This window comes from Phanerochaete carnosa (genome assembly GCF_000300595.1).
Source record: "Phanerochaete carnosa HHB-10118-sp unplaced genomic scaffold PHACAscaffold_3, whole genome shotgun sequence".
Lineage (NCBI taxonomy): Eukaryota > Fungi > Basidiomycota > Agaricomycetes > Polyporales > Phanerochaetaceae > Phanerochaete > Phanerochaete carnosa.
The window spans coordinates 787861-802191 of NW_006767630.1; the positions used below are offsets into that span (position 1 = coordinate 787861).

Here is a 14331-nt window from a genome sequence, read left to right on the forward strand (position 1 = left end):
CCGGGAGCGACAGCGCGGTCTGTGGCTCACGCTCTGGCGACCCTTGAAAACGAGAACATTCGCTAGCCTCGAGAATTTGCCCAGTGATATCATTGTAGCTGGATCGGTCGGCCCTCGACCCCGCAATCCACGCTTTTGCGCGCGCCCCTAGGTGGTATCGGTGCCCTAGGGCGCGACAGACGCGTCTGTGGCAGCCCTGGATGCCTCTGCGCTCCGAGGATGCCCCCGCGACGCATCCGACTCGAATCACATATCGCAGAAACGGAAGTACAGTCGTGTTTTGGAGCACCGTGTCGTGCCTGCAGCGCTCAGACACGGTCGCACAATCTTCGCCATGTTGTCACCGGGGTGGGTTCGCGCCTTCGTGCAAAAATTGACGATGTGACAGCACACATTCATCGAAGCCTGCTCATGTGTGCGTGTGTGTCTCAATAGATCTGGCCCGGTGTTCTTGAAGCTTCAAGGTGACTGGCGCTACTAGCTGCACTACGTCGAGACCGAATGGCGCAACGCAAGCCACTCCCCATGCAACACGTACTCCAAATTGTGTATGTCTGAATTTTAAGCGTGCTCCAAGCCCCGCGTGAGTCGTCCATGATATTTTTCAGACGATGCACGAGGAATTAGCTGACCGTCTCTTGCACTCATGGATCAGAGCTTGCAACATTAAACACATGATTGGCTCCGCAAACAAGGGACTTGAATTACTCATGATTACCGAACGCACAACGCCCCGCGCAAGCTACGCGGCCGTCCAGGGTTTCATAGCCCATCGACCGAGGCTCGGGCTGTGTGCCTTCTAATACTTTGCATCTTACGTGGCGCCGCGCAAGCGGCGTTCTGCTTCATACTTTCATCGTCAATGGGCCTGGGGTCGTCAGGAACGCGAGCACAGCGTTCGCCGCGCAAGCAGCCTTGCGTGCGCATCTGTCCTTCTCTTCCTCTTTGACAGCTGCAGGCACGTCCCGCGCATCTCTCGGCTACCCTTGCGTGGCTTGCCCCCGCGCCCGCGCCCGCGTACGTGTCACGCCACACTCCTGCAGTGCCCCACGCAACCTTCGCATGTCTGGACGGGCTGCCGCGTTCGGCCACACGCAGGTGCTACATGCACACACACGCTTCGAGGAGGCTTCTCTGGACGCACCGGGAGGAGTCGGACGCGGTGTGGCAAGGCCGCGACAGCCAGCGGTTCTGCGCCGACACCCGTGCTCAGGTAGGTTTTGAGCCTCTACGCATGTTGAAATGCTCCCACACATAGGCATACCTTCTTTCCCTCCCTCCCCATGCCATCCTTACCTCATTTTCCCTTCTAGCCGGAGAAATAACCTTGTCGGTTTGGCAATACAGCACCAGTACGTACCCACACAGGGCCGCGTCCTGCGGCACACGGCACAACCTTTAACCTTAAGGTCATTCAAGAAACGTTTAGACTTACGAAACGCCAAACTCTAACGACACCCGGCCGACCGTGCATCGGCAGCTGTTCGCTTAGCGTGTGCCAACCCGTTCTGCAGGGCTCTCAGGCGGTACGGCTAATGTCGCGCAGGGCCAATTAGGTGCGACGAGTTCTGCACCAGCCTGAGCTGCGCGTCGCGAAGCGTTCACCGCCAGACCCCGTTCGAGTGGGAACGACTCTCCCGGCCTGCAACTCTAACCTTGTCGCGCGCACGCGCGCACACATGACGTTTCTGGCAAACGACTTGCTTGCGGGCGCTGATGTGGGGCTCGCCGACGAGCAGGAGGGCGGGAACACGGAAGCCACGGTTGCCACGGGAGGTCGAGAGCGTCGCTCGGGTTGTCCAGACTCTCTCGTACATTTGCCAAGAGACAGCAGAAGAAGAAATACACATTTTTCATCCTTCAAAAACGCAAGCCGTTTCCATCTAGGCCCCTCGCGCCGCCCCTCACCGTCCCATCCAGCCGCCATCGACGACGAGCAGCTCGCCGCACACGTACTGGCTCGCGGCGCTCGCGAGGAAGACGGCGGGGCCCGCAAAGTCGTGCGGTTCGCCCCAGCGCCCGGCCGGGATGCGCTCGCTGATCTGACGCAGGCGCGCCGGGTCCGCGAGCAGCTTTTCGTTCCTGCCGCGGCAGAGACGCGAGTGGGTCCGGGTCAGCATTTGGGCTTGAAAGCGGGTAGAGAAACGACAGGGAGAAGGGAGAAAGAGCAAGGAGAGGAAGTAAAAGAAGGAGAGAAAAGGAAACGCACATGTCTGTCGCGATGTAGCCCGGCACGATCGCGTTCACTTGTACGTTCTCCTTGCTCCACTCGTTGCTAAGCGCCTTCGTGAGCTGTCCGAGCGCGCCCTTGGCGGCGGCGTACGCGGGCACCGTGATCCCGCCCTGGCGACACAAGAGGTACCCCGCGCACACACATCAAAACCCCACGAAAATCAAACACGCACAAATCAAGACACCACGAGTCAAACACCCGACCACACCGAGCACACGAGCACGAGGAACACCCATCAGCACACACAATTCGCGCATAAATTTTCGGGAACGACGGGAATGTACGGCACCTGGTACGTCAGCAAGCTGCAGAAGTTGATGATTTTGCCGCGCCGGCGCGGGACCATGTGCTGTCCCGCTGCTTGGCAGAGTAGCCAGCACGCCTTGAGGTTCACGTTCAGCACCTGCGCTCGCCACCAACAAGATTAATAAAAGTACAAATAAAAAATGAAAAGAATTAAAAAAAAATTGACAGGTCCCCCGTGCGTCGGTCCGGGACAAGGGACACCGTGAGGATCGGGAGAGGTAAGCATGTTAAGCGCGTCGTGACCGTTACGTTCGCGCAGGATTCACGAGATGGAGATAATGACGTTGGTTGCGGGACGCCGCCGCCGCACAGACGGTTCGAGCAGGTTCCACCGGCACCAAACAGGTACAAAAAAAACCACGTTCGTCGTCAATGCGTCCGCGAAACCGTATCGGCCAGCATCGCACGGGAGTGTATTAGCATCCAGGGTCGCGCGCAGTTGCATGCAGAAACAAGGCCCCGGGCGACGTCGATCGCGCGTGACGTTTCGAGCAGGTACGAAAACGCGTGTGGCGCCCGTGCGCGCAGGTGAGTGTCCGTAGGGAGTCCCGTCGTTGTCGTTCGCCCGGGTGTGAAGGGCCACATGTGTGTGCATATGACGGTCAGGCGAGCGAGCCGAATACGACCAAGCAGAACAGGGGGCGACGCGTGCAGGGTTGCGAGTGTTTACACGACCGTCGCGGCAAGCGACCCGGACAGCATAGAGCAGAAAAAGGACAGCGCGCGCAGGGCCGCGAGTGTGTACACGGCCGTCAGGCAATCGCACCGAGCAGAGCCGGGCAGAACAGCGCAGCACAAGGACGATGCGTGCAGGGCCGCGAGTAGTGCATACGATCGCCAGGTGGACGAGCCGAGCAGAACCGGACAGAACAGTGCAGAACATATGCGAAGCCAAGCGCACACCGGCAGAGTCGTGCGGTGTGGCGGCGTCGTGGCGCAGGGACGAACAGGCGACATGCAGCAAGGGAGGCGTGCAGGATTTGCAGAGGCATCACGGTCGCAGGTGCGCACGAAAAAAAAAAAAAGAAATGACGAGGGGGAACGGGAATAGCGAGAGACGATCAGAGGGGAGGTGCGTCGACGACGACATCGTTTGCAGATGCAGATGCGCGGTTGCGTCATGGGCCCCATAAGCGTTTGCGCGTCGCACCAGGCGCAGGTGAGGGCGAGAGAGAGACGTCCAGGGTCGTCGCCCAGGGTCGGGGCAACGATAGCGCAGATGCAGGTGGCGCCCGACGTCCCAGCGCAGGTGGTAGTGGTGGTGGTAGGGGCAGGCGGAAAGAAGCCCCAGGGCCGACGCGATGCCCAAGGGCGAGGCCGAGCCGGGGCCACGACGAGATTCCGGGGCACGACGATCACGCGTCGGACGGGGAGGGGCGGGGGCCAATCAGAGGGGCCGGGCACCGTGCGTGGGGGCGAGCGTATCGGGATGCGGGAGGCAGCGAGGCGGCGCACGGCGAGCGTAGAGGGGACGATCAAGGGCCCGTGGGAAGCGGTTACGTGGTGTGCGGTGCGGATGCGCGGTCGCCCGATGGGAGGGGGCGAGGAGGGAGGGCACGAGGGCCGTGGCATGTCGTAACGACCGAGTCCAGACACCGAACGCGCGCAGAGATATGAATGGGAGTGAGTGCGAGGACGGTGCGCGACCGGGCGTAGAGGGGCCGAAGACGACGTCATCGGCGAGCATCCGCCCAAACAGGACCGCGGGCCACGGAGGGTCAGATCCAGACACCGTGGGAACGTCCCGAACGCATCCGGCAGCGGCAGGAACACAAATGGCCCGACGTCATATGGCAGCGCGCGAATATCGAGATCCAGTGATAGGCAGACAGGACAGGTTGCAGTTGTCGCGTCGATTCGAGAAAGGAAAAATATGGCAGGAAATGACAGCAGCCCGGTGAGCTCCCTGGCCTCGAGCAGGAGCAACACGCACACACGCACCTCGTCCCAGTCTGCCTCGCTAAACTCGACCGCCGGCGCCCTGCGCTGGATCCCCCCACAGTTCACGAGCACATGAATCTCGCCCAACTTCTCCACGGCCCTGGCAAACACGCCCTTGACGGCCTCCAGGTCGGACAGGTCGCACTCGACTATCTCTGCGCGGCGGCCCAGGGCCCGGATCGCGTCGGCCGTCGCGGTGTTGGTGCTAGAGGGGCGCTGGACGAGGCAGACGTCAGCACCCGCCTCTGCGAGCGCCAGCGCGCACGCTTGGCCGATGCCTGCAAGGTCAAAGCGTAAGTTGCGGTGCGCACAGGAGGGACCAAGGACGTGGGCCGAAGATAAAACGGAGGACCGCTCGCGAGGGGGATGCGAGCCACAATTATATGAGCGGACGGAGGGATGTGGTGGCTGTGAACGCAGTGCACAGCGTGTCAATCCCGGTCTAACTGAACGCGCCGCGCGTGCCTACGCGAGAAGGCACAGGATAACGCCGCGTGTGCTGCTCTCGGAGAGCGCAATGCGGCCAGGCACAGACGGGCGGCGCCCGAGGTGCGCGCACGCGCCAAGGTGAGGATAGCGTACCTCTGGTAGCACCGGTTATGAGAACGTTTTGGCCCGCGAGCGAAAAGAGCTGCAAAGCTGGGACGGCTGGAGTCTTCTCCATGGAGGCTTGCTGTGCTCGGTAGAGACCTTCTGAAACTGTGTCGGCTTGGATCCCTACGTCACCGTGGCTGGGCGACGAAACGAGGAGATGAGACGGGTGTGCGTCAGGATGTGCACAGCTCCTTATATGAGGCAGCCGCGAGTCCGTCGAGCATCGATGGCGCAAGTGTATGGGGACAGACGAGGGCAAGGGCCGGAACGACGATCCGCTGGCCGCGAGGAGAGGAGACACTCGAGCTCGAGCCTGGCCGGTGGGACTGGTGACGCGCCGTCGGAGGAGGGTCGAGACGACGGATATGGGCGTGGGCCCCGTTCGGGAGGTGGGCCCGCCTTCCGAACACGGTTCGTGGCCCCTATTCTCTCTCCGTCGCCGCGCAGCCAATCTTTTGCGGTGCACCGCATCGGGCGAGTCTCGTGCGGACGTCTTGGAATGCTATCGAAATGCAGAGAGCAGCGAGAAGGAAGCCCGAGACGGATCGCGCGCGGGTGGGAGGTACGGCATTCAAACGTGAGTTTGGCAGTAGGGACAGCGTCCGAGGAGATCTAGGGTGTTTTCCATCCCGTCGCAGGGGAAGACGAGGATTGCCGTTAGGCAGCGGCTGCAGCGCAGCGTGCCCAGCGGGAGGCGATACTGCCTGGGAGCGAGGAGCGCAAGAGGCAGCTGCGTCCCGGACCGTCCGGGAGCGGGACATCAAAGCGAATCTGGTTCACGATCGGCAGATCTGGGGAAGGCCAGTGGCCCTCTTGGGGGCCGGACCGAGTGGCCGAGAGGCGTTTCCGGTCTGGCCCCTTCCTTTCTCTCGACACCCTCTCGTGTTTGGATTTACCTCTGTTTGCCTGCCCGTGGGACTCTCTGCACACGGACAGAGGCTCATCCCAACAGGACGCCCGCGACAACCACAAGGCAACCGTCGCCAACTCTATATAACCAGCCCTTCCTCCTCTCCTCCGCCTCCTCCCCATCCTGCGCCCCGCCTCCGCCCTGCACACGCACACCCACTAACCGTCGCCCCCACACAACCCGCGGCACATCTCCCCAGCCATGTCTCCGTCTGTCCTCCGCTCCCAGACCGCCGTCGTCCTCCACGGTGCACGCGACCTCCGCGTCGAGCAGCGCACCCTCTGGCCGCCCCAGCAGGGCCATGTCCAGATCGACGTTCGCGCGACCGGCCTCTGCGGCAGCGACTGTGAGTATCCCGTCCGCACGCTTTAGCCTTTTCCTCTCCCATCCCGCGTATGCTTCTTCGCCTCCGCCTACTCGCCATCACTTCATCTCGCCATCACCCCATTAGCGCGCCTCTCGTCTCTTTACGTTTTCCGTCCTTTCCATCTATCCTTTCTGTCGCAGGAATGCTGACTCCCATCTGCCCATTCCCAGTGCATTACTACCTCCACGGCCGCAACGGCGACTTTGCCCTCCAGGCTCCCCTCGTTCTCGGCCACGAGGCCGCAGGCGTCATAACTGCACTCGGGCCCTCTTCCTCGTCGTCATCTACCCACGGCTTCTATGTTGGCCAGCGCGTCGCTATCGAGGCAGGCATCAAGTGCGGCCAATGCAGCTATTGCGCCAAGGGCCGCTACAACCTCTGCAAGAACATGCGCTTTGCTAGCAGCGCCAAGACCTTCCCCCACCTCGACGGCACCCTCCAGGAGCGCATGAACCATCCCGCGTCCTGTATCCATCCGTACGTTGCCTTTTCTTTTTTCCACATTTTATTCATCGCTAACCCGGATGCCATAGACTACCGGATAACGTCTCTTTCGAGCAGGCCGCACTCGCAGAGCCCCTCAGCGTGCTCATCCACGCGAGCCGGCGTGCGGGCCTCAGCTCCTCGACACCCCCGTCGCAGCTGCCAACGAGCATGATCGTCCTCGGCGTCGGCGCCATCGGCCTGCTCGCCTGCGCCGTCGCACGGACGTACGGCATCCAGCGCGTGTGCGCCATCGACATCAACCGGGCCCGGCTCGACTTTGCGCTCGCGCACGGCTTCGCGGACGCGGTCTTCTGCCTGCCGCCGCCGACGGGCGAGAAGCCGAAGAACGCGGACGAGCAGCTCAAGCGCGCCAAGGACGCGGCGGACGCCGCGCTGCGCGAGTTCGGGCTCACCGAGGACGGCGGCGCGGACGTCGTGTACGAGTGCACCGGCGCGGAGCCGTGCATCCAGCAGTCCATCTTCCTCGCCGCCGCCGGCGCCAAGGTGCTCCTCATCGGCATGGGCACGCGCCAGACGGTGCTCCCGCTCAGCGCGGCCGCGACGCGCGAGGTCGACGTGCTCGGCAGCTTCCGCTACGCGGACACGTACCCCGAGGCGCTCGCGCTGCTCGCCCTCGAGGGCAGCTTCGTGCGCAAGCACGCCGCGGCGCTCGTCAGCCACCGCTTCGCGCTCCCGGAGAGCAAGCGCGCGTTCGAGCTGCTCGCCAAGGGCCGCGACGAGCACGGCGCGATGGTCCTCAAGGTCGTCATCTCGCCCGACGGCGCCCAGGCGCAATAACACGACGCGAGTCTTTCCGTCGCGACACCTCCCGGGACGTGTGTGTCCTCTCCCGGTGACAGACTAGCCCCTCCGCCTTAGCATTGCACGCCACCCGCCGCCCCGCCCGCACGAGACCGGCGTCACTGAGTCCGACGTGAACCGACTGTGATCTATGGGCACCTCCGTTCCGCCCCCCTCCCGCACGCCCCGCCTCGCGATACCTGCTTCAACGCAAACAGCTCCCGCCATACGCATTATATGTATACACATACACTATAGACCTCTCCCGCCCATGCACCCAAAACTTGATGCACTGCACGATCCGCTAGCACCAACTTATTCTATTGCCTGCGCCGCCTGCGCGCATATACCTCGCTCTTCTTCTCCTGCAGGCCCTTGCTTTCTTGCTTACCGTCGCACATTTTCTTCCTTTTTTCTTCCTCTTTTCTTTACTTTCTCGTCATCTGCTGTATCAATAACGCCTGTGGCCTTCTTCCCACTCAATTGCAAAAGCCCACAAACATCTCAAATACCGGGTGTGCGTGTCTGATGTATCTGAGGGATCGTCTCTGCACCGGATCGGCGAATCGTACAGTTGAGCGAGCCTGTAGACATCGCGGAATCGCCGCCCTCCTGGGGCTGTATTCGGGTCAGGCGGACGTATAGCCTGAGGGTCGCGGGCCCAGGATACACCCGTGGGTTCTCTCAATGTCCCGGCCATCTCAGCGACTTCTTATGCATGACCCCGTCTATCATCCGAGCAAGCGATCTAACCCACACCGGGGGGGGCACACGCGACATCTCATATCTCACTGGCAGGCAATCGCGTCTCGGCAAACATTGAGCAGGGCGCATGAAGGTTCAGGACGACACGCCCGAGGTGGGGGATTCTCCTTTCCGGTCACCTTACAATGCTCGCCATCAGCCTCATGTGCGCCCCATCTATGAGTCTGAGCAAGCGGCCTGCTGCACGAGGCGCATCGCCTGCCAACCTCGAACGCCACCGCAACGCGTCGCTCTCGAATATCCGAACAGGACGCACGCAAAGGCTCTGGCCTCAGGCCCAACGAACAGGCTCGCCATCTCCGGCTTATTCACCCACTCAATTGGTGCATCTATTCGGCTTTATATGCAATTATGTACACACAAAACCGAGATAGGGCTGATCCCAGCCCGCGATGCGCGAAACGGTGCAGCAGCGAGCTCCACAATACACACGCGACCCTCTCCGAGCGAGCTTCTTGGTCGTTTGATCCACTCCGATAGCGCGACCGGGGCCGCGATGTACTGCAATGCATACTCAGGGGCGATGCAACGTGCAGCTCGGCGAGCACAGGATAGGCGTCGGCGGGGACCCTCCATACGTTCTCTGCTTCACGCTCTCCCTGACTCGCGGGGCCCAATGCGCACATCAGCTGCCCGCACCCTTCAGATTACGAGAGCATTTCATAAAAAAACACACGCACACGCACCTCCCGAGACTGGCCAGGTGACCTGCGCTTTTTTTTTCTCTGCGTTGCGCGGGAAAGGCTCCCCCTCCGAGCCTGTCTCTTTTTCTGCTTTCTGATCAGGCAGGGTCCAGGAGCACGTATACGAGTCCGAGTCTCCCTCGCGTGGGGCAACCACTGTTGGCTGTTACGCTGGGGCCTCTCGTGGGACCCAGGCGTGCGTGTTTGGGGATGCTCGGCAGAGGGTGTGTGCGTGTGTGCTGTGCAGCACCGCGAATGGAGACCGCCAGCCAACAAGGCGTCTCGACACGGACAGCACGACCGGGAGACAACGCACTCCCCAGCGAAAAAAAAAAGCTGCCCCTCCCCCTCCCTGCCGCACGCCCCCCACACGCGCGCACAAAAAGGGCCGTCGCGAGAAAAAAAGAAGGAGCGAGAGAGAAGAAGCACAGGAACACGCCCCAGTAGACCCGCGCGCGGCTGACGGGCTCGTGGCGGCGGACGTGTGTCGACATGCTGCAGACCTGCGTCGCCAGGAAGGCATTTCGCACGTCGCCCAGCGGACAGCGGCGGCCCGGGCACCGCTTGTCTTGGGCTGCACTGCACGTCGTGCAGTCCCCCCAAGTGTCTGCGATGACGCTTTGGCAGCGCAGGCGGCGACGTCGCCAAGAGCGCATCTACAACATGTCGCGCTAGCCGTCGCCTCCGAAGGTTCCCGTCTACGCTGCCTGCGCTGTGTACGTCCTACCGAACAACCTTACGTCCCTGGTGCGCACATGCCGCGGCAGCGCGAGCCCGGCACGTCGGCTGGCGCGGCGGCGAGCTCGCGGTTCGGTGTCTTACGTTGCGGCGCTCGCGCTGGGCCAGGCACGCTCGCTCACGAACCAGAAAAATTTCGCGCCCTTTAATGCGCTGCGCCCGCCAGCGGATACGTGCATTATTGGGTGTGATCGCGATGCACGACCGGGCCGCGTCCCACGTGCTCTGCATGTCTTGCACGTCGGGACTCGGGAGGGCGTCCTGCATTCTCTCTCGCGCGCTCCATTTTCCTATTCATTATTCTGCCCCGATGCATAACGCGAAACGAAGCCTTCGTCGGACGCCTCGTCGGCCTCGCTCGCCGGCACCGCCTCCTATTATTGTGCTGTTCCGCGGCGTACGTTGCCCTTCAAACTGTCCGTGTTCAGACACCTGCTATTCCAAACTGAACGAGACCCCTCCCGCGCCTGACATCATCATCATCATTCCTGGCCCCTTCTCGCGTCCGACGTTTGCAGTAGTGGCGTCGCTGCTGGCGACGGCAGGAGCGTGGACGCTTCCGGGGCACCGGGGCGGGCTTCCAAGCGAAGATGAGATCGCGGGCGAACGTTTCGCTCGATAGGCTAGATAGACAAATGGATCGAATTAGTGACATGCATGCGGGCGATCCCGTGTCCAAGACGGAGGATAGCAGCTAACCTTAACTGAACGGCGGGGCTTGTCCCCCCTCGGCCTCCTTCCGTCGGCGGAACGAATGGTGCACGGAGCGGGCGAGCCTACGGCCCTGAGTTGTAACATGCGATGCCCCGTCTGGTGTGGCTGGGCTGGGAGCGGGTCTGTTTGCACCGAGGGCTAGCCCGGCGGCACAGTTGGCAGGAGAAGCTCGCACAGTGAGAACTCCGTCGACCAAGGAGAAGCGCAATAACCTAAACAGACACGTGTCGAGGTTTTGAGCTTCCAAGCACTTTCTCATGCGGGCGGCCTACAAACGAGTCATTTCTCAGCTGGTCATGTGAGAGGATGCGAACTCACTCGACTGGCAGAGACGTGGGAATCGACGTCGTAAACCTCACGTAGATAACGTCTTCCTCCGAGTCGTAGATGCCTTCGGACCGTGCATCGAACGCTCTGGCATGAGGCCCCAGGAGTCCTTGAGGCGACCTCCGACCTCGGACGAAAAAACCCCTGAGGAGCTTCAAGGCAAGCATATCTCTTCCCACAGCTATCGACGGGCGACAGGCCTCTCCCGGGCGTGCCGCCCCCTAAGTTGAGATGCCGTCCCGCCCCCACCGCGGAGTCGGCAGCAGCCTGGCGCACGCACTACCCACCGGGCATCAGCGAGCACCATCCCGGGGGCGCGATCCAGCACGGATCTCACAAGCAGATGCGTCATGCACTGTCTGAGCTGCCGCTACACCGCGTAAGATCCTGCTCGTGCGTCGCAGCAGGTTGGCAGGGCACCCCACATTGACATATGCTCCTCGAACTCGCATTGTACAGTAATCCTGCACCGCCCTCGTGGGGCCTTTGGCGCGTCTGGGGCCCCTGCTTCCTCGGATGGAGTGGACCCTTCGGTTCCCACCTTTGACTTCAGCCAGCCCAGGCCCGAAGCGCAAAAAAAGGCCGATCAGACGTGCGGGGCCTTCTGCTCGGTGTTCTCTCTCCTGGCACACTCGGACGCCCTGTCGCCTGCAACACGATGGATCGCGCGTCTCGGAGGAGCAACGGAAAACGGGTCCGGGCGCAGACATGCCTCGCTGTTTTCCAATCATGATGGCTCTGCTGAGATTTGTTCGAGGTGGAGCTCGGTCCGAGGTGTGTTATCGTACACATGGGCACGAGCAAAGGGACGCCGCTTCGCTGGAAGACCCCAACGAAGTAACGCGCAGACGGGGGACGCAGGAAAAATTCCTCATCTAAAACACTGAGATCAGCACGCGCCGTTCTCTGTCTTGCATGCGGAGTCGAGGCCCTGCGAGGACGCCAGTCACGCACCGACACCTCCGTGCAGTGTGGGAAGGGTCATCGCAGGGCAGGTCCGCAGATGCGACGATTGCGGTGCGATATGTGGAGCACTTCCAGCGCTGAGGCAGTCCTTTTTCTTAGCGAGCAATGTGGACTCTTTGCAGGCGAGCGTTGATCATGCTTGGGAACACGAAGCACCATCGCTCGCCCCGATGGTGTCTTGTTTTTGCCTTAGTGTTGTTAGGCTTTCGTCAGCATGCCCGCGGGGTTGGTGAGCTTCTCCGTGCTGGGTCAGTATATTTTCGGCTATGACGACGAGGGTGCTGCCGTAGAGTTCGGTAGTCTATCAGGTGAGAACACTCAACAGAAGAAGACGAACGCGTGTAGCGGGAGTACTTACCAGGCTGAAAAGCGCGTACGGACATGTACAGACACGAAGAGCATGACGCAGTTGTACGTCCTCGGTAACGTATTTCGGATGGACGCACGAGAGCCGTTACATATCCTGGTGCGTAAATGGGGGTGGATGATCAGTCAGAGACCCTGCTCTTCGCGTTCAGTATTGCGCATATTCAGCATGCGAAGGTCTCAGGGCAATTAGTGTGGTGGATATAATCCGACTCTTTCTCGGACATTCAGGTGAGGGCTAGTTCAGGGCTGCAAGAAAAATGTGATAGGTCAAACCGACATAGCGGCATCATCTTTCATTTTCGTAGCCGGTGCCAGAGGCTGTGCGAGATTGCTCCCTCGTATGAACAAACCTGTGGGGGACGACTCGAGAGGTTCGTAATGTGATCGTACCGAATGGCGCTCCCTCACGTGAATGTCGTCATGACCTGTCACGGGATGAAGCGAGTCAATCATAGCAAAGCCGAATGAGACAGCAGGGTCATCATGAAGGAACAGGCGAAATAAAGTCATCTGTCTTTCGGCGATAGGGTAGCTTTGACGTGCCAACAGCGCACTCTGCCCACAGACCCAGCACATCAAGCGGCGACTGCCGGCCACTTATACCTGAGAAGTGTGGCGAAGCCTGCGGAGAAGGCATCGTAATAAGCACCACGACCTCGGCGCCAGCGAGTTCTGTCGGCGGAGGAATTCGCGGCGGAGAAAGAGCAGTCTGCGGCAGAGACTGGACTTGTTGCAATGAAGGCGCAGCGCGGGAAGGCCAGGGCCTGAACCTATAGGGGGTTAGACACCCGAGACAGAGCTGGCTAGAGGAGCATTACCAGTCTGCGACACGGTTTCTAGGCCTCACAGCTCGCTCTGGCCTCTTCCCCCTCTCTCCGACGCTGGCCGTATCTGCGATCTTTTCATTTTCGATCTTCACCGCCAAAGGCTGGGCTCAAGAGTCAGATCCAGAGTCGATAATGGTGCGGTCAAGCGGTCCATGGAAAGTGCGACACTCACCAGCACTCGATCCCAATCTGCGCTGTCTCGCAAGTCAGGAGACCCCTGTAGGTCTGGAAGATAGACGTCCCAGAGCTGAGGCCGCGGCGCCAGGCCTCGAGTGGTCGCACGATCAGGCAGGACATGGCGACGGGCGAGTCGCCGCCTGTACCACGTACTGCTGCCTGCACATATGAGGAGGATGCCGATAAATCCGACCGCGACAACTATAATGAAGCTTGATGCGCTTGCGACGGATATGTCGCGGGTGTGAAGGGTGCGTGCATCATGTTGGTCATTTAATGCGGATGAGACGCTAAGGTTAGAGCGACACAATCCCAGAAACAGGAGCTGGTAGAATGTTGAGCACGTCGTAGGCATTGTGAGGGCAGCTCATCAAGAGCGGGGAGAGAGATGGAGGGCGGGGAGCAACGTCGTCGGCGAGTCAGGCCATGGTGGTTGGAGCGCAGCACCGTGAGTAACATTAACGCCCTGGTAACGCCACAGCTGTTACAGCTACCTGGAAAGGGAAGTTTTCCAGGATATCTCGTGCCATGGCTTGCTGCGCTTTCGAAATCGTGAGACACATCCGGGTCGGTTCAGCTCACCCGAAAGGTCTGTCCCGCAGTAAAGGCTTGATTCGACTTACTGAGCCCGCCTTTCACAGCGGTGAATGCAACAAAAATTTAAGCTTCAAAGCTTTAAGCTCAAGGTGGGTATTAGATTCGCCTAAATAAAGCACAATTTTACCCTCCAAGTCCTGTGCCAGCACTCTAGCCACCGGGGGTGCGATAGCACCCGTCATCTCTCCGGTGTTGTTCACAACCTGCCAAACTTCCACAGATCGGAAATATGAGCTTTAATTTACCCGGTCAAAATCAGGCCGCAAGGCAATAGTCCGACCATTTCGGGGTGAAGTAAGGACTATCTTTGAGACGAAGGACGTAACACAGCTATCCATCTTCGAATCTTCAGGCTCCAAGAGCAAAATGTTTATTTTAGCGTCTTCAGGCAAGGAGGTGTTGTCGAGACTCGTCCACTCTCGAGCGCGTTTCCTGACCTCGAGGCCGTCAGGGCTCTATTCTTTACGGAATATTGAGACAAGAAGCATTGAGACAATACCAGCCCGTGTTTCTTTTGCTTAATATTATTG

General features: G+C 60.5%; 4 protein-coding genes across 4 annotated transcripts; 1 reads left to right on the forward strand and 3 right to left on the reverse strand.

Moving 5' to 3' along the window:
- Positions 1 to 1744: 1744 nt before the first annotated feature.
- On the reverse strand, positions 1745 to 5311 carry PHACADRAFT_251350 (uncharacterized protein). Its single transcript, XM_007392910.1, has 5 exons — positions 5063 to 5311; positions 4481 to 4758; positions 2523 to 2636; positions 2210 to 2343; positions 1745 to 2082 (listed from the first exon to the last, which is right to left on the reverse strand). The coding sequence occupies exons 1-5, from the start codon at positions 5142 to 5144 to the stop codon at positions 1905 to 1907; spliced, it is 786 nt and encodes a 261-aa protein (XP_007392972.1). The 5' UTR covers positions 5145 to 5311; the 3' UTR covers positions 1745 to 1904.
- Positions 5312 to 6116: 805 nt separating this feature from the next.
- Positions 6117 to 8135, forward strand: PHACADRAFT_251356 (uncharacterized protein). The gene is made up of 3 exons (XM_007392911.1): positions 6117 to 6330; positions 6522 to 6828; positions 6885 to 8135. The coding sequence occupies exons 1-3, from the start codon at positions 6186 to 6188 to the stop codon at positions 7633 to 7635; spliced, it is 1203 nt and encodes a 400-aa protein (XP_007392973.1). The 5' UTR covers positions 6117 to 6185; the 3' UTR covers positions 7636 to 8135.
- A 2709-nt stretch (positions 8136 to 10844) lies between these two features.
- On the reverse strand, positions 10845 to 12152 carry PHACADRAFT_251359 (uncharacterized protein). The gene has a single exon (XM_007392912.1). It carries the CDS (start codon positions 11030 to 11032, stop codon positions 10853 to 10855), a length of 180 nt encoding a protein of 59 aa, XP_007392974.1. The 5' UTR covers positions 11033 to 12152; the 3' UTR covers positions 10845 to 10852.
- A 28-nt stretch (positions 12153 to 12180) lies between these two features.
- PHACADRAFT_251360 (uncharacterized protein) lies at positions 12181 to 13817 on the reverse strand. Its single transcript, XM_007392913.1, has one exon. It carries the CDS (start codon positions 13557 to 13559, stop codon positions 13116 to 13118), a length of 444 nt encoding a protein of 147 aa, XP_007392975.1. The 5' UTR covers positions 13560 to 13817; the 3' UTR covers positions 12181 to 13115.
- Positions 13818 to 14331: the final 514 nt, after the last annotated feature.